The 19,496-nt window shown below is 43.1% G+C and overlaps 1 protein-coding gene and 1 long non-coding RNA gene across 3 annotated transcripts; one reads left to right on the top strand and one right to left on the bottom strand.

Annotated features, from left to right (window-relative positions):
* Positions 1-12,302: 12,302 nt before the first annotated feature.
* Positions 12,303-14,673, bottom strand: LOC132457148 (uncharacterized). Its single transcript, XR_009525579.1, has 3 exons — positions 14,164-14,673; positions 13,343-13,379; positions 12,303-12,808 (listed from the first exon to the last, which is right to left on the bottom strand). It is a non-coding gene; the product is annotated as an uncharacterized LOC132457148 (long non-coding RNA).
* Positions 14,674-15,058: 385 nt separating this feature from the next.
* On the top strand, positions 15,059-19,337 carry LOC132457128 (alcohol dehydrogenase 1). Of its 2 annotated transcripts, XM_060051175.1 has the most exons (10): positions 15,059-15,204; positions 16,560-16,661; positions 16,909-17,050; positions 17,335-17,422; positions 17,695-17,914; positions 18,160-18,420; positions 18,663-18,795; positions 18,951-18,981; positions 19,030-19,089; positions 19,187-19,337. In XM_060051175.1, exons 1-10 carry the CDS (start codon positions 15,187-15,189, stop codon positions 19,212-19,214), a joined length of 1,083 nt encoding a protein of 360 aa, XP_059907158.1. In that variant the 5' UTR covers positions 15,059-15,186; the 3' UTR covers positions 19,215-19,337. The 2 variants fall into 2 exon arrangements, with proteins under 2 accessions (XP_059907158.1, XP_059907157.1); XM_060051174.1 differs by having other exon boundaries at positions 18,951-19,089.
* The last annotated feature ends 159 nt before the right edge of the window (positions 19,338-19,496 follow it).

Here is a 19,496-nt window from a genome sequence, read left to right as displayed (position 1 = left end):
ACGAGAAAGACTACACGGCTCGTATGTGACGTCACGCTCCCTGCGACTGGCGTGGAGAAGACCGACAATCTTCCCATCGGCATAACTGAAACTCTGCACGTGCCCCGACTTATAATGGTTTTCACCTCTTTCGATGCTTTTATCCTCCCCTTGGAAAAAGCGGTGAAGTGGGGCAGAGAGATCGCCATCTCTGTGCCGAGTTCCAAGGGCGGGTGTGGTGACGTATATCATATGCGTCTAGAGCAGCGAAGAGCTGTAGTTCACAAAGCGGCCTCACATAAAACCTACAATTATCAAACTTCTTCACGAACATTTTTAGTTTTCTTTGCATGAAAAATTATCATTTAAATCCACAAACAACATATGTGTAATCCAGGGCATATAAAGACTGGGACCAGAAAATAATTATTTTCTCTCCATTGACACCCATTCATATTTTTCGATCTCATAGGTCCCATGAGCCCTACCGGAAGAGGCGTGACTTCGCCACTCTATAGGGGTGGCACTGTAGGCTATGGCTAGACAGTCATCCATTTTCCACTCGTGTTTTATCAAGATGTTCTAGTAGCGTAGACTATAATAAAGCCTATACTGTATGACTGCTTCAGCTCATAACTATTCAATAGGCCAAATATTAAGTTTTGCATTTGTTGTTATTGGTGTTTAACCAAATAATTTAAGCAGGCCTATAGGTTCCTATCATTTAACCCTGATCCAGTGTCATAAACCTTTCTATATCGACATGATCCAGTGGTATCATGGCATACAGGCCACCGTTTTTCCGCTGGCATGCCACTCATGTAAAATGGTATTACCAGTTTCTACTGGCACCTACCGTTTTTCCGCTGGCATGCCACTCATGGAAAATGGTAATTACCAGTTTCTACTGGCACCTACCGTTTTTCCGCTGGCATGCCACTCATGGAAAATGGTAATTACCAGTTTCTACTGGCACCTACCGTTTTTCCGATGGCATGCCACTCATGGAAAATGGTAATTACCAGTTTCTACTGGCACCTACCGTTTTTATAAGAATGATTGTGTAGCTGTGAATCATGAGTGGTATGTGTGTATGAACGGGCAAATACCACAGGAAAGGAATATCTACTGGCAAACGGTAGGTGCCAGTAGAAACTGGTAATTACCATTTTCCATGAGTGGCATGCCATCGGAAAAACGGTAGGTGCCAGTAGAAACTGGTAATTACCATTTTCCATGAGTGGCATGCCAGCGGAAAAACGGTAGGTGCCAGTAGAAACTGGTAATTACCATTTTCCATGAGTGGCATGCCAGCGGAAAAACGGTAGGTGCCAGTAGAAACTGGTAATACCATTTTACATGAGTGGCATGCCAGCGGAAAAACGGTGGTTCCAGTAGGAAATGGAACTTCCGATTAACATAATTGGCTTGCCAGCGGAAAAACTTTTGGCCTGTATGCCATGATACCACTGGATCATGTCGATATAGAAAGGTTTATGACACTGGATCAGGGTTAAATGATAGGAACCTATAGGCCTGCTTAAATTATTTGGTTAAACACCAATAACAACAAATGCAAAACTTAATATTTGGCCTATTGAATAGTTATGAGCTGAAGCAGTCATACAGTAGGCTTTATTATAGGCTACGCTACTAGAACATCTTGATAAAACACGAGTGGAAAAATGGATGACTGTCTAGCCATAGCCTACAGTGCCACCCCTAACGGAAACTACGATCGCAACCGCAATAAACATCTCGCTTTGAACGGTGAACACTTTACACATAGTAGTTATAAAGCTATTAAAACAACAAAATGACTCCATTAATGCAGGATACGTGGAAAATGCATGGACCTATTAAAGAAAATGCGCCGACGTTGGCTCAGCCTGGCTCCGCCTCTTCAGCTACGTAGCTATTAGATCGCTGCCGTGGAGCACGAAAGGTGTACAATCCACGATTCCACACTCATCGGTTTGACCGTTTTGAGTATACCATCCGGGTCCTTTCACTACACTTCCTTTCGCCCTGATCTTAATTGCAACGCACTACGTACTCAAACTATATAAAAAAGAAGTCATACTAAAATAAAGTATAATGACTGCGGATAGTATGGATATTGGAACAAAGCAATAGACTATAGCTCTATGGCCACCTAGAAGGCTAGGCTATAACTACCGTCACCGGAGCAAGTCCGGCTGTTTTCAAAAGCATCTGTCATTACAAAAGCAACAACAAACAGATCGGAAATATCATAACAACAGCACGGACGAGAGAAACGTGTAAATCCCTTTATTTACGGCGTTATGTTGTGATATTGTGTCAATAAATACCAAATATATACCTTTACATTAATGGCAATACCTGTCTTGAAATTATACGGAGGAGTTATGCTGGTGTCACATACCATTGTTGGGAACTGCAGTTACCGTTCCACCTGAACGGCAGTTACCGTTTCAGAACGGTAGTTACCGTTCCAGAAAGGCATATGCCATGGCATTACCGTTTCAGAACGGTAGTTACCGTTTCAGAACGGCAGTTACCGTTCCAGAACGGCAGTTACCGTTCCAGAACGGCATATGCCATGGTATGTCAGTGGTCGCGACGGCAGTTACCGTTTCAGAACGGTAGTTATCGTTTCAGAATGGCAGTTACCGTTCCAGAACGGCATATGCCATGGTATGTCAGTGGTCGCGACGGCAGTTACCGTTTCAGAACGGCAGTTACCGTTCCAGAACGGCATATGCCATGGTATGTCAGTGGTCGCGGTGGCACATGCCACAGGCCATTAAACGATCTCGGCGTCTCTCAGATATCCCGTAGCGAACCGCTCTCACAGTCTCACCTCCTAATGTGTTTCCTATATAACTATGCAGAGTTTGGATTTTATCAACAGGTTCTGCCTACCTTTTGTTGGGCCCGAGGTGAGACTGCAGGAATCGGTCCGGTGCTCCGGGGTCCCGAGGTCGTGCCGCTCTCCGTCTCTCGTTTCCCAGTTGCGGTTCAATTTCAGAAAAAATATCACGTCGGGGTCGCCAAATTGAGGGGAAAAACGGTCTGTCTAGTTAGGGTTAGGGTCGGCACGAGGACCTTGGATTTATTAAGTAAAGTGGCAACGGTTATACAGAGTCATAAAGCGTGAGAGATCGAATATGTCTAAGTCCCTAATCAGCGCTGATGGTTCGTCCGGAGCTTCGCCTCCGTGGAAGGTCTGCTTCAGAAGAAGATGATGAGTCCCTGTGTGATACAGTCTTAAGCTGTATCCTCCTCTCGATGAGGTGTGTGCGTTTGAGATGTGTGTGGTTCTGTGTGTTTTTGCTTGACCTTGGCTCCCAGGCCCTGGATCTTCTTGTGTTCCTCCTAACGGGGGAGAGCTCTCAAAATGTCTCCTGTGTGATAAATTAAAACGGGGGAGTGCCCCCCCGAAGTGTCTCCTGTGTGATAATTTAATGTGGCTCTCCCGTTCTTGAGGATGACTGGTGCATTGTCTGAGTGTCTACCATTTGCCTGCTTGGGAAATGGGGCCTTGGCTCTGGCCTTGACCTGACTATATATTATCATGTTTGTGTTATGTGTTAAAAGTTGACTATATTGTAATGTGACTGCCATGTGATGTGCTCATCAGGCTATTTTTCCCAACAATGGGGAGATATTTTTTTGCTTCCATGCACAAATAGTTGAATCCAACAACATTCCTGCGTCTCCAGAGCCCATTTAAGCACCGTGACGGACTCAGTAGACTGTTACAAGCCTCTGAACGTTGTTAGAGCATGGCTCCCCAGTTCATCAGTGTCTCTCTCTATGGCTCCCTCTCACTCCTTTCCACTGTGTATTTATATCGATTGAACAAGAGAGGATGTTACGATAACTCCGCGAAAATAAAGGCTCCATGGCTGTAATAATTTAAATATAATTAACTTATAAAGCGTGTAACAAGACACCTAGATGATCTGGCTGGCTGACTAAAAAGGCACTGAATTTGGAACTTATAACACAGGAGGTCTGGCTTGCGGACTAAAAAGCATTGCGATCATAAAAGCGTGACCATCTGACAAAAGCACAAATCTGACAATATATAGATTCGATCCGACAACCTCTTCCCTACATAGCAAGCGTCTCTATCGATTGGACCACGGTTATCACAACGTTGAAACTGCATTTACTAATATATATATCTATATGAATATGACGCTACAACTAACGCCAAATGAGAGGAGATCTGTGTTGAACTGATTTGGTCTGCTTGTCTTGTTCAGCGATTGGGCGCAAACACTTCAAATGCCTTGGCTGAGAGAAAAGAAGGGCGGAGATTATTAGCATACTAGAGAAACGCCGTATTTTACGGCGTTGTGATGTGCACAAAAGCACCGTATTTTACGCGCGGTTTGATGTTCAAAACGGCGCTTTTTACGCACGCTCTTGAAAGGCTCAATTGCGGCGTAAAAAGCGGCGCTTTTTTGCACATTTTACGGCGTTTTTTACGGCATAATGAAGGTGATACGCGTCTAAATGATGCCGTTTTCTGGCGGGGATGGCTTGCCATATTTTACGGCGTTTTGTACGGCGTAATGAAGGTGATACGCGTCTAAATGGTGGCGTTTTATGGTGGGGTTGGCTTGCCATAGTCTCCAGCATTGTCCCACCCACAGCAACATCTGATTGGTTACACGCTCTGGTTACACGCTCTGGTTACACGCAGAGCCACGACGGGTAACAGCCAATCAGCAGTGAAAGCTGTGCATGCACAGTGCTCACACACACGGCGGAGAGGAGAAAAGGTTTTGTCTGGTTTGGTTTCTGTCATGTGCGGAGGCATTAACCGTGACTACCGTGTAGGTGTCATTAATAGACTAAACAACTGGTTTATTTCCGGACACAGGGATATGACATCACATTTATGGCATTACGGTGGCCCATACATTCATACATCACTACATTTCCCCCTTTTAAGTCATTGAGATATCCCATGCATTACCCAAAACAGAACAGACATAATTTCCATAACAGGGTCACATAGAACTAGGATTTTGGGGTAGACTGCCCGCCATCCACAGCAACGTAGGGATTATTCTGCCCTCAATAGTTGCTGTCCCTATTGCTCTGAAAAAGTCCATGGGTTTCCGACTTCAGCAAACGCCATACAGTCCAATTCCATTTCGTAACTCAAAAGTACATTTCTTATAACTGTATGAAAGGGTAACCCTAAATAGTAAAAAATCCCAACAATAACATTTAAACTTAATAACATAACCAATCCCTGCTTTAATTTGAAGTGTATCATAAGTGTATTAAAGCAGGCCTAAGAGTTAAGTGTCCCTATACCTGTAAGGAAGTCTGACCTCACGACCTCTGGAAGTCACCTGCACCCCCCTGGCGGTGTATGCGGGGATGCATGCCCCACGGCTCGGTCTGGTGACATCTGGTCTGGTGGCTTGTCCCTGAGGGCAGGACTGGCCGCAGGAGAAGACCCGCTTGGCAGTGATGTAGGTCTCTCAGCCCGCAGCTGCTGTTCTGCAGACGAATCTGCAGACCCCGGCAAGGCCTGCAGGTGTCTCCGGTTGCGACGCAGCACTGCGCCGCCGTCCATATTCACCAGGTACGACCGGGGCTCTTTTGCACCGGCCAACGACTGTAGCAGGAGTTTTCCACCCCTTATCTCCATCAATCTTGACTCTGACGTCCTGGCCCTGATGAAGTGGTGGAAGTGGACATGCAGAGTGGCGGCGGTCGTAGTAGAACCGTTAGGACGACTTTGTCTGAGTGTCTTTTTTCTGAAATTGTTGTGTGTCAACAGGTGCAGGCTGCAGCTTCTCTTCCAACATAGAAATTGTAGTTCTGATGCGTCTCCCAGTCATGAGCTGAGCTGGGCTCACACCGGTTGCTGCACTAGGGGTAGCTCTGTAACACAACAGAGCGAGATGTGGATCGGGCTGCTTCAGGATGTGCTTGGCCGTCTTAACAGCCCGTTCTGCTGCACCGTTCGCCTGGGGGTAGTGAGGGCTAGTGGTAGTAGGGGCAAAACCATACTTCTCACTGAAGTCTTTGAACTCCCCAGATGTGAACTGTGGGCCGTTGTCACTCACCAGTTCAAGTGGTATCCCCCATCTCACGAACATGGCTTTGAGCCTGTTGATGACTTGTATGGTGGACGTTGAAAAGAGGTGAGCTATAACTCTTCTTTTCCATTTCGCATTGGTCTGCTGCAATGCGCTGCCATGGGCCCTCTGGTAGGGCTGTGGTCAGTAGTGGCTCATGTCGCTGAGTGGGTCTGTTTTCGACGCAGAAGTGGCATGCTGAGACTTTCTGTGTTATCTCACCAATGATGCGTGGCCACCACACTGACATCCTGGCTCGCACACGGCAACTTGTCAAGCCCTGATGGCCTCCATGAATCTGCTCCTGAATGGCAGATCTCAACGCAACAGGGATAACGATCCTTTCCTGATATAGCACCAGCCCATCTGTTTCGGAGAGATGAGCCCTAGCAGAAAAATAAGGCTGTAGAGATGCCACCCATTTCTGATAAAGGCTATGATCTGCAGCAGCTCACCGTCCTGTTGGGTAGCTGTGCGGATCTCGCTGAGTCTTTGTGAGGAGACTGGAGCATTGGCAACGATTCCACGTAGGCCTGTACCTCGTGCTCCAGCTCCCCATCGCTCACCTCGGACAAGGGCTGTCTGGAGAGTGTGTCGGCGACGACTAACTGTTCCCCTGGAATGTGCTCGGCCACCACATTAAAACGAAGAAGGCGCATGTGAAGCCTCTGACACCTAGGAGGAGCTTTGTCCAGGTCGTAGGTATTGATAAGCGGCACAAGAGGTTTGTGGTCTGTGTGCACGTGAAAACTGTCCATACCTTGTACGTAGCGTGCAAACCACTCGCAGGCCCACACACACGCTAGGCACTCCTTTTCAATTTGTGAGTACCTTTTCTCGGCCTCTGACAGTGTACGAGAACAGAATGCCACTGGCTTCCACTCGCCGCCATGTTCCTGCATTAACGCAGCCCCTAAGCCCTAGCTGTTCGCGTCTGCACTGACGACAGTCTTCCTGTTAGCTTCGTAGTATGCCAGAGCAGGGGCTGACACAAGCATGGCTTTGACAGTCTCAAACGCTCTTTCCTGTGCCTCACTCCAGACCGAGTCGTTTTCCCTCTTTAGCAGATCAGTGATCGGATGCAGTTTGGTGGAGAGATCAGGCAGAAATCTCCCAACATAGTTGATGAGGCCCAGGACCTGACGCAGTTCCTCGACACTTGTTGGACTGGCCATTTGGGTGACTGCCTTCACCTTGCTGGGGTCCGGCCTCAGGCCATCCGCACTGATGAGGTGTCTGTCAAAGTACTGAATTTCTGACTTGCCAAAGTGGCATTTGGCCCCGTTCAATTTCAGTCCACTGTCTTTGACAGTCCTCAAAACTGCATTCAGACTACGGTCATGCTCCTCGGTCGTGGCTCCATACACCAGAATGTCGTCCATCACTACCACACCCCCCTCGTGGTTCCAAAGCAAAGTCCCAAACCCGTCTTTGAAAAATTTCTTGGGCTGACGTTATCCCAAATGGGAGTCTTCGGAACCTGCCAATGGGAGTAATGAACGTTGTCAGCTTGTGGCTATTCTCCTCCAACGGGATTTGCCAAAATCTGCATGAAGTGTCGAGAGTGGAGAATATATTCGCTCCAGCCAGCGATGTCTTCAAGCGTTGGCAAAATGTACCTCTCACGTTTTACTGCTTTGTTCAGCTGTTTTAGGTCTACGCACACTCTTACTTCTTTGTTCTTCTTTTCGACAGGGACCATCGGGGCACACCAATCTGTGGGGTCCGTGACCTCCTCGATTATGCCCAGGGACAGCATGCGTCGCAATTCAGCTACAACTTTTGGCAGGAGAGGAAACGGGATACGGCGTGGCGTTGTCAGGGTGTAGGGCTCTGCATCCGGCTTCAATTCAATCTTCACAGGGTCACACTTGAACAGGCCAATGTCCCAAAACACACCCTCTAGCAGATCTGATGCAACAGCATTGACTCTCATCACCAGGCCCATTCTCTTAGCGACACTGCGTCCCAGTAGATTATGTGAGTACGGCCCCCTTATAACAGTCACCCAGTACTTAGTATTGCTGTCCCTTGTATGGACTTGTGGCAAGGAATCTGCCCACACATAGCACTTCACCTCCTTGGCTGGTAACGAGTGGTTTTGGCCCAGTCATGACCAATCGTGGGCGCCGCGCTAGCCTATTGAAAGCAGTCTGTGACATTACTGTGATGTCTGCACCAGTGTCTATTTTAAATTCAACAGGACCGCCATTTACATGCAATTCCACCAGCCACTCATTTTCGGAGTCAGGCTGCTCAATCTCGTCTGTTGTCGCCTCCATCACAGCACCAACGAAAAATGCATCTGCACTGTACTCCTCGGTACAGTCAGACGTGACATTGACTTCTTTTAGTGATTTACTTTGACAGACGGCCTTGAAGTTTCCTAATTTGTTACATTTCCTGCATCTCTTATCTTTAGCTGGGTAGGGGCGTGCGTTCCCATGCTGACCATTGCAATGCGAACAGGCAAAATGCCTTGACTCACCCCTGTCGTCCCTTCTCTGCCACTGCGGTCTATCCTTCGCGCCATTTCTTCCATTGGTTTGCCTTCTTCCCTGTCTCATAGCATCCACTGCACAGTCACTATCAGCACGCAAACTCACGTTTTGCTGTTTCATTTGTTCACTCTGACGAGTTATTTGAATTGCTTTCTCAAGCGACAGTTCTGGCTCCAACTGTAAACATTCAACATTTCTGAAACTCCCGTGTCGGAGATGCAATCACAATCCTATCCCTGATTTGCTCGTCCTTGGTCACTCCGAACTCACAGTACTGCGCTAGCTCGTACAGGCTTCTGATAAGGCTTCAACAGGCTCACCGGGCTTTTGAACCCGCTTATGAAAGCATGCCCGTTCGTGTATTACGTTTCTCCTCGGCACAAAATGCTCGTGAAACTTCTTTATCACAATGTCGTAATCATTCTCGGGGCTTACTTCGTCATCATCGTCTTCAAGGGCTACGCTCTGGTCAAACACAAACGAATATATAGCCTCCGCCTCACTTCCCATGGCATAGAGAAGCGTGTTCACCTGCACTACACCACTGTCCTGGTCTAGTTTCGTTGCCACTCGATAGCGATCAAAACGCCGGCGCCACATCGGCCACTCAGCCGGACGGTTGAAATCAAACTTCTCTGGAGGTCCCAACTTCGCCATTGTCACTTAAAAAAAAACGTAAATCGGCCACTTCTGACACCATGTCATGTGCGGAGGCGTTAACCGTGACTACCGTGTAGGTTTCATTAATAGAACAACTGGTTTATTTCCGGACACATGGATATGACGTCACAGGTATGGCACTACGGTGGCCCATACATTCATATATCACTACAGTTTCGAGGTAAATGAAGGCATCAGACTCTCGCGAAATTTTAATAAACATCCCAGTCCTCTACAACTTACAATTCCTAGTAACATTACTGTGAGCCCATTAACGTTATCGAAACACAAGCGGCAGCTCTGCTCGCTCTCAGTCCGTTAATCATTCGAAACATTGTTCCTGATTATATCGATATGGAAATAGTCTGTGATAGTAGAAGTCTGTGTGTGAGGGAGAGAGTAAAAACCTATTAAACTCAATTGAGTCCAGTTTTATTGCAGGGAAGCACGTTAAGCGGTGGTTATACTTCTACAACTGCGTAATGCGCTATCCAACTGCGTAACCACGGAGCCTCTCAAACCTAGGCTTTAAGGTGAAGGCTGATTAGCTTTTAGCGTAACGTTAGCCCAGCGGTCCGCTTTCTCCTTCTCTGGCTCTAGACGCTCAGCAGACTGTAGCAAAACTCCACAACTCACGACTAACGTTACTGTGAGGCCCAATACGTTAGCAGCAGCTGTCTGTTCCTATGATAAACACTGATTATTAAAGTGAAGAAGTTTAATCACTTGAAACAAGGTTGCTGATAGGCTAATATTGATAGGGAAATAGTCAGTGATAAAAGTAAGAAGTGTGTGTGTGTGTGTGTGTGTGTGAGAGAGAGAGTAAAATTCAGTTAGTTTTATTACAGGGAAGCATGATGAGGGGATGGCTAGAGAATAGTGTGTGTGTGTGTGTGTGTGTGTGTGTGTGTGTGTGTGTGTGTGTGTGTGTGTGTGTGTGTGTGTGTGTGTGTGTCTGTGTGTGTGTGTGTGTGTGTGTGTGTGTGTGTGTGTTTATGTGTGGGTGTGGGTGTGTGTATGTGTGTGTGCCACATGAGAAACTGACAGCAAAGCACCGTCTGTCAGAAAGAAAACTATCTGGCAATAATGGCTGTTTAACTAGGGAACTATTGTTTTATTAAAATTTTCAGTTGTAAAAGATTAACATTTCAGTTCAGTTCAGGAGAATTTTAGGGAGCCATTTATTTGTTTAAATTGTGTTAGGTTTCAAATCTGATAAGCTGTTGTGTTTATTAAACATATGCTTAAAGGCATTTAAATGAAGTTAAGTGTTGGAGTTTGTATTATACAAAAATGTTACGCCAATATTTTCCCTTTTTCTGTAAATTAATATCAGCTCCAAATATCGGTTATCGGTAGGGATGGGCATAATTAATCGATGCTCGATAATTGATCGTTAAGAAATGCGTCGATCAATTTATATTGTTATCGATTAAAAGGACGTTGTGTTGCATACTGTGAGTCTTGAAGCATTTAATTGAATATAACCCTGCCGACTGGTGGAAAGTGAATGGAAGAAGGTTCCCCAGGCTGTCAAAGTTAGCGCGACAATACCTCTGCATCCCCGCAACTTCGGTCCCGTCAGAGCGGGTGTTTTCTGCTGCTGGACTGACAGTTACAAGGCTGCGTTCGCGTCTGACCCCCGAGCATGTTAACATGCTTATATTCCTAAACAAAAATATGTAGGCTGGAGTTACTGTATGCTATGGACGACAGTCACCACCGTATGTGAGTCGCTCTTTTCTTTCTTAATGTGTTGACTCTCGCTCCGCTTGGTGCCTCTTGGAGTCGTTACATTTTGCCAAAACTGTGATATTTTAGCAACAAGTCCAGCCTTATATATGTTCAATAAGGTATTGCTTTTAGATAGACTAGTTCATGCAATTGTTTGTAAATGGGTGGCTCATCTTTTTGTTGCGAGCCTTTTCCGCCCGCCGGCTGCAGGCATTATATGTCGGCCTTTCCCCCCCCCTTTTTTTCATAACAGTTATACAGTTTAATGCCCACTGCCTTTGTTTGATTATTGTTGTCCGATAAGTTCGCTACTTATTGTAATTGGAATAGGCTACAGATTTAGTCTTGTTGAATCGTTTCCAAACCTTTAAGAGCGCCTGTAGGCGCATTGTTCGGACTTTACGAGCGCCGCATAGGCCTATAACCTATAATGCCTGTATTTATTATTTTAAAACTGTTAAACAGTTGTAGGTCTTCAAGTTAACTGTATTGTATTAATTTTGGCCCATACATTATTGTTGGAATAAAGATTTCATTGATAAAAACATTAGAAAAAAAACATAGAAAAAAGTTAATGATTAATCGATAATTGATCGATAACTCTAGCGATGCTCGATCAAGAAAATTTCTTCAAATGCCCATCCCTAGTTATCGGCCCCCTTGACTACCAATAATCGGTATCGTATCGGCCCTGAAAAAAACATATCGGTCTATCTCTAAACTAAATCAAACCAAATGTCACTTCAAATAAAAGGAGGTAATATACACAAGCAACACTAACGGCATAAGGGCTAAAGCCGGACCCTGAAAAAGTGGCAGCAGAATGGAACATCAATATTCCAAGCAACAAATCCTACCTCGGGAAGTTAATTCGTCGTCTATTAACTGATCCCATCTGAATCTTGCACGATACTGAAAGGATGGCCAGAGGAACAGCAAGATGTGCCGGTTTTAGCAAGGGAATTGGGACTACAAAGGTGCATGACAATGGAAAAAGAAGGAGGCTCAAAGGTAAGAGAACAGTGATTCCATATAGCCAAAGTAAACAAATGTTGAAAACATTATATGCCAGTCCCCAGATCATGGGAAAGACAAGCAAACTAGCATGAGTTTCTTGTCTTTTTTGTTGGAATATCAGCACAAATCCTCATCTCAAGATGGTAAACATGCGGAGAGCCAATGAAAGGCCACGATATACCTGATTGACCATAGTAGATAGTCGGCAAAGACTAATTTCAACTTGAGACGGAACAATGCATTGGACTACTACTCGAAAGTCGAATTTGATAAAAGCAGACAAGCAAGACCCCTATCTGGCCCTCGGACTACCAGATTTCTGAAATGAAAATCGGGGCCATTTTCAATGCGGCGGTGAAAAATCCTTACATATTATCATTATGAAATAAAAAATGGGGACAAGTACTTTTTCATGTATTTTAACCAGCTTTTATTACACAAAAGGTCAGAAGCGCCATTAGGAGGCGAAAAGTAAGGACAATTCTGAGGGCCTGTGACTGACAGGGGCCCTGAAAAAATATTAGAACATTAGTTATGCTAATAAAAAAACATCATTAATGGATTTTAATAGAAAATCAAATTTATAATTGAACAAACACTTAATCAGTATGCAGAATGTTTCCTGCATGTCTTCACAGTGTTATATTATCACAGCTCAGTGTCAGTAGATATTGTAAAGTTAGTATCGGACTATAAGATAATTGAAGCCTTCACAGGTAGAGGTGTGGTTACAGAAACTGCACATGGTTGGCGTTGCCTGTGTGTGAACGTGGGACCCAGTGTGATATCTTTTCATGGGGCCAAACATCCCTGGTGGCGCCCCTGCAAAAAAGGTTAATAAATCAAAATATCAGCACCCACAAATATCATGTATCAGTAGTGCACAGCAGTGTCAAAAACACAAATATAGAATAATACATGAGAAAAAACATCTCTCTTCCAAAGTTAAGTGTCATGTGCAAAGACAGCTGCCAGACCAGTAGCTAGTAAATATCATCAAGATGTAATTAATAATAATTACCAAGTCAAAACATATAAAAAGATGTAAGTGGATCACATAATGTGTGCCACTGGAAACTGTGGGCCTGGCCCAAATAGTACAAAAAAGTCACAACAAGAAAATACATCTCTAGTAAGAAGGCTGTACACAAAAGGTTGCAATCAAACAAAGAACAAATGGGTGACATCACCAACCATCCATCCACTGAGGAAGACAAAAATATCTTAGTCTTGTTAGCTTGAGTTAGGATGGATTTTTTGGTCAAAAGTTTCTACTCACAACTGAATACTGAACTGATATTTATACTGATATTTATTTATACAAAAGGTGGCAATCAAAAAAATGGGTGACATTACCGTGATCCCCTCATTCATCCACCTCCGCCTCAGGAGCCTGGGTAGAATAAGAGCAGAGAACATGAGAAAAACTTCAAGAACAGAGCCAATAGTAATAGGCTACTGACATTAAAATCAGTGACTCAGGGCATCAGCTAATCAAATGGTCTGCATTTATAACTACTACAGTCATTGGTTACCCACACAGCCCGACACAAAAAACAGCAGCCTAACACACACAACTATCAACCATTGACTTATTATTAATTTATTTATTATTAATTAATAATATCATCATTATTATTATTTTAACAGTCTCAGGTCCCTATGCCTACAGGAAAATCATATGCTACCAAAGCAGTCTTCCACCTCACCCTCTTCCAAAACAGAGGCACATACAATGTCATCACCTGGTAATCTCATGCTAACGTTAACATTACAGCTTCACTAATGACAGATATAAAAACATTGTCATAATGTTAACGTTCACTGACTTTTATAACGTTACGTTAGGTCTTCAGTTCAGATAAACAATCATACTTATTTTAACGTTACATCACTTCTCACACACACACACACACACACACACACACACACACACACACACACACACACACACACACACACACACACACACACACACACACACACGCGCGCGCACACACACACACACACACACACACACACACACACACACACACACACACACACACACACACACACACACACACACACACACACACACACACACACACACACACACACACACACACACACACACACACACACAGGCAAGTCTACTGCCAATTCACACAAAATAAATAAATTCATACACAACATACCATTTATGACCGCTGATCTTCTCTTTTTCCTTTTTGCCGCCTCTAGATTGTTGTTGTTGACGCTTCTGCGTCTGGTCGTACGTCCTGATAACGTCTTTACGTCATACGACGTCTTCTCTGGTGATGCGTTAAATGACTACCGTAATAACTGGTATTTGAGTCTGCGCGCATTTTCCCCCCATTCAGTGTCAAAATCGGGGACATTTCCGGGGACAGCTTTGACCGGGGACAGATCACCGAAAACGGGGACTGTCCCCGGAAATCGGGGACGTCTGGTCACCCGCATCTAACACCCATGGATTGCTTAGCATTCCGTGCCCAAATGCTGATCGTCAGCAGGGCAGAAACAGGTAGGCCAATGACACAAAAGTGAAGAAGTGAGTGAAAGGAATAAAAGAGCTACAAAGGAACCAAGACAAAGGCAAACAATACCACGACTTTACAACAGAAGAGCAGCTTCAATCTTTTTACAGTAAGCATATGAGTGAAGGCTTGTCCTGCTGCTTCAAATAATATCGCTAAATGTATGCAAGAACCAACCCATGTTGGTCACCAACGCATACTTCCTGTTTTTGAATCTTCAGAAATAACAAATCGCAATGTTATATTTGTGAAATAAAATCAAAATCAGAGAAGCACCAAGCCTTTGATGCTGACAAAGTGTGAGTAACACTAGAGCAGGTCCTGTGTGTTAGGTCAATGAGATCTCCATCATAGTTTACCAATCTGGTTACAGGTGGAAGCACATGGATATTTAAATGTTCAAATGATGTGATATCATCTTCTTTGATTTTGTTTAAATTCTTAAATAAAGAATTATTTAACCAGGGTTAGTCCCGTTAGTCATGTTTTTTTTCCATCAGAAACATGGTTTGCTAACCTTCAAATCCCTCCCACTCGTACTTAGTATTTATACTTCTAGCCAAATATCTCCTTCTCCACTCCTGTTCTGGAACACCAGCTGGTCATCCTCTTCACTCTGGTAATCTTCCTGTAGCGTCGTAAAAAAACGATACCAAAAGTATGGCAACTGTAGGAAAGGTAAGTTCAGCACTTTACATACAACAAATTGAGTTTGTGTTTTTCTTTTTTAAATGTTGTTTAATGCAATAAAATATGATTTTCAACCAATGTATTTTCTGTACAACATTTTTAGAAACACTGATAACCATTTCTTGTCTTATTTTTAGAAATGTTTTTTATTATGTGTAATCATCCGTCTTATTTCAGGTCGAAAAGATACATTTCTTGTAGCCTTGGAAACTCTTGTGTGTGTGAAAAAATAGCTATTTCCCCTTGATATACTACCAGTGCTGTCTTGAATGTGTCAGTATTATTGCTTATTATTAAACTAATAGTTTCCTGAATATTTAAAGTTAAATCGTTGATATCAATTTGGTAGAAAATGCTGTCATAGCTCAAAGCTCCAACTTCACCACACCCTCCAAAGTTTCCCATTCCAATTTATTTTAGAGTTACATGCAGGCTACAAACTAATTATATTTCTATACTTGTAGTGTAATTCATGATCATAGAAAGCTACACCTGCAGCACGGAAAAGTCTCAATATATATTTTTGGGAAAACAGCCAACAACATGTTGACAGTACTCCATCTGATCCCTCTCTCATTTTGTGTTCCATTGAGGTTCAATCTGTCTCTCTGCTTCTGTTTTATGTAATGTTGACTTATCCAAACACTGTGTGCAAAAATGTGTTTACATTTGAAGGGCATTTATTGAATCTGGAGATGGAGACGATAAACAGAGTAGACAAAGTCCAGTGATAGATTTAACAGTTAACTATTAAATGGAGTTAAAGTTAAAAAGCTGCACAGAGCAGGTTTTACAGCATTCAAAGTCCATAGTATTTTCTACATTTCTAGTTATCAAAAAGCTTCCTCTCTGTAAGATGCAGGTTTTTTTTTTTTAGATAATGGAATCCAAATTCTCTTTCGAAAGTATTTGTATTGGAAAAGTCAGTGCTATTATTTGAACCTTTGCCTGAATACTGTATTCCAGATGTTCCAGATGAGATGTCTTAAATGGCCTCTGGACAGTATCATGTAAAAAACAAAACCATTTGTAACTGATATGCATGTAACAAATATGTCACATATGTCTAACAACATTTAAGACACATTTTAATATCAAAGTGTTTAATTTGTTATATGCACAGCATTACACTATTGATAATTCCTTGTGACCACTATTGATAATTCCTTGTGTCCTTGTGACCTTCCAACACAAATGTGGAAGGCATTAGCAAGAAAATACTATAATATTGAATCATTAAGTCCCCAAACCACATTTCTGTAAATCATTTTCTACAGATTGGTATTCATTTTGGTATGCTCCAGATTTAGATTTATGCTTTAATGAATATTTGTCTCTTCTAGGTTATTAAGTGTAAGGCTGCTGTGGCCTGGGAGGCCAACAAGCCTTTGGTGATCGAAGAGATAGAAGTCGATGTTCCCCATGCCAATGAAATACGCATCAAGGTGGGATCTACCTTCCATTGAAAGAACAGAATGTGTGCTTCTAAAAAAAACATTTGGTGCTTCCACACGCACACACGCATGAACGCATGCACGTGCACACACAGTACAACAATTCTGATTCTACCTTTTTATAGGAATATTAAAGGAACAGTAGCCTCTGCAGTAGCATATGTGCAACTCACAAGTAAAGAAGTATACAACATATCACTTAAATTAAAACGTAATTAAACGGTGGATTTGGATGCAGATCATTGCCACAGGAGTGTGCCACACGGACCTCTACCACCTTTTTGAGGGAAAACACAAAGACGGCTTTCCTGTAGTCCTTGGACATGAGGGCGCTGGCATTGTGGAGAGTGTTGGACCCGGGGTCACAGAATTTCAACCAGGTGTGGAAGCTGTAATCGAAGTGTAATGAGTATGGATCGTATTATTCTGGGATGTTGGTATCTATTTAAATTATGTGTGTAGAAGTTGTTTGTGTTTACTTGAAAGACATTTCACCCTTTAATTTGTCAAGGTCTACACAACAGAGTCCTTCCATCTCTGAAACAGATGCATCCCCTCACACAATAAGTGGACTAAAGAGCAGTGTTTAAAAGTGCATTGAAGTAAACAAACTGGAAAGATAGGGACTCTGTCTGTTTAATAAACTTAGTTATCTACATGTTAGGAGAAAAGGTGATACCTCTCTTCATCTCCCAATGCGGGGAATGCCGTTTTTGCCAAAGTCCGAAAACCAACCAATGTGTGAAGGGATGGTAAGCATGCTGACAAACTACTCATAGTCTCTCCTTTTCCACTTTATCTGGAGAATGCTGTCAATGTTTATATTAAATTATTCCCTGAAAACTGAATTGGTTTATTTCTATGGCTTTAACCTCTGCCCTTTGTCAAAAACATTGTAAGCAATGGAAAACCAATGGAAGCCTGTTTTTTTCTTGTAGCTTACTTGGCTCGATGCCGGCCTCCCAGTACTATGAAATGATTTTGTCAACGACTGTTCTGACTCTAAATTACTTTCCTATTGTAGGGCCAATGAGAGTCCTGATGTAATGTCACCTAAAGAGACCAGGTTCACCTGTAAAGGTCGAAAAGTTTTGCAGTTCCTGGGGACCAGTACCTTCTCCCAGTACACTGTGGTCAACCAGATAGCTGTGGCCAAGATAGACCCTTCAGCACCGCTTGATACCGTCTGTCTTCTTGGCTGTGGTGTGTGTACTGGATTTGGAGCTGCTGTCAACACTGCTAAGGTATCCAAACAACTGGTTCACGTTTAAACAGATGATTCCATGAATACCTTAAAGAAATTACGTTTATGGGACCCACAGGTTATTTGGGATTTTCTTACTTTCAAATAGGCAATATAAAAAAAAAATAAAAAAAAAAGAACTAATAATTGCCTACCCTTTTTCTGAATGAAAATAAAAATAACAAACGATATCTATCTCTCTGTATATGTCTATATATGCAAACATCAAATATGTGTTTTCCACAGGTAGAGCCAGGATCCACTTGTGCCGTCTTCGGCCTTGGGGCGGTCGGCCTGGCTGCTGTGATGGGCTGTCACTCTGCTGGGGCCAAGAGGATCATCGCTGTTGACTTGAACCCGGACAAGTTTGAGAAGGCCAAGGTGTTTGGGGCGACCGACTTTGTGAACCCTAATGACCACAGTGAGCCCATCAGCCAAGTGCTGTCAAAGATGACCAATGGAGGCGTGGATTTCTCTCTGGAATGTGTGGGGAATGTTGGAGTCATGGTGAGATAAGTTGAAGTGACACTCAAAGGGACACAAAACACATATTGTAATTTTGACTGTGTGCTGAATTTAAACACATATTTACAAGAAGTTTATATAAAGCAGAATTGAAACAAACCATACTCACAGCCTAATCAAAATCCACAATTCTACACATATATCTCAAATTATTAATTAATAATTAATCTGTTGTGACACTATAACTGTTATACATTGTGCTTTTTTTGTAATGTCACCTATAGAGGAATGCACTGGAATCCTGCCTGAAGGGATGGGGTGTCAGTGTGCTGGTCGGCTGGACAGACCTGCATGATGTCGCTACCAGACCCATCCAGCTCATAGCTGGACGCACATGGAAGGGTTCCATGTTCGGAGGTGAGTCGTATGAAAAGTTCCAATCTGAGCTCATATTTAAAGTTTTTATTACTTGAGGTTGATCCAAACATGTATTGGACCCCAAAATCCAATAAAGAATAAAACCATACACATATTGGAAAGGTTTCAGCTTGTAGGGTTATCTTTCCAATCAGGCTTCAAGGGTAAAGATGGTGTGCCGAAGATGGTAAAGGCCTACCTGGATAAGAAGGTGAAGCTGGATGAATTCATAACCCACAGAATGCCCCTGGAGTCGGTCAATGATTCCATTGACCTTATGAAGCACGGAAAATGGTAAGTAAATGAACTGTTTATCTCTAATTGAACCAGTTGTCCTGGCGGCTGGTTAGTTCTAGCCCTAAATATTATTCACTTCTGTTTCTCCGTACAGTATCCGCACCGTCTTGAGTCTTGAGTGAAATCCAGGACCAAATCAATCGAGGACCTAATTGGAAGAACTACTTTTCTATGTTGGTTGTCATAAAATACATTTTGAAGAAAATAATACAATGTGAAATCAATAAAATAAACTATAAAATAAACCAGGTATACATTTTTCCACATATTAAAAAATTATGCATTTCTCCAGCAAAGAAATTCTTGCCTGAATCACAAGTTTGCGCAGCAATGTTCTGATACCGAAACATCAAATATCTGGTGCTGTAAGTCAAAAATATTAATGTTGGACATTAATTCAATAT

This window comes from Gadus macrocephalus, chromosome 5, assembly GCF_031168955.1.
Source record: "Gadus macrocephalus chromosome 5, ASM3116895v1".
In the NCBI taxonomy this organism is placed as follows: Eukaryota; Metazoa; Chordata; class Actinopteri; order Gadiformes; family Gadidae; genus Gadus; species Gadus macrocephalus.
The sequence above is the reverse complement of the archived record's forward strand: the minus strand, read 5'-3'. Positions and strand labels throughout refer to the sequence as shown.

What these genes read in the sequence shown, in the direction of transcription:
- LOC132457128 (XM_060051174.1), top strand. An exon ending in GGTCACAGAATTTCAACCAG is followed by an intron (nt 17,051 to 17,334) that starts GTGTGGAAGCTG and finishes TCTACATGTTAG; the next exon opens with GAGAAAAGGTGATACCTCTC. An exon ending in CTGCTGTCAACACTGCTAAG is followed by an intron (nt 17,915 to 18,159) that starts GTATCCAAACAA and finishes TGTTTTCCACAG; the next exon opens with GTAGAGCCAGGATCCACTTG.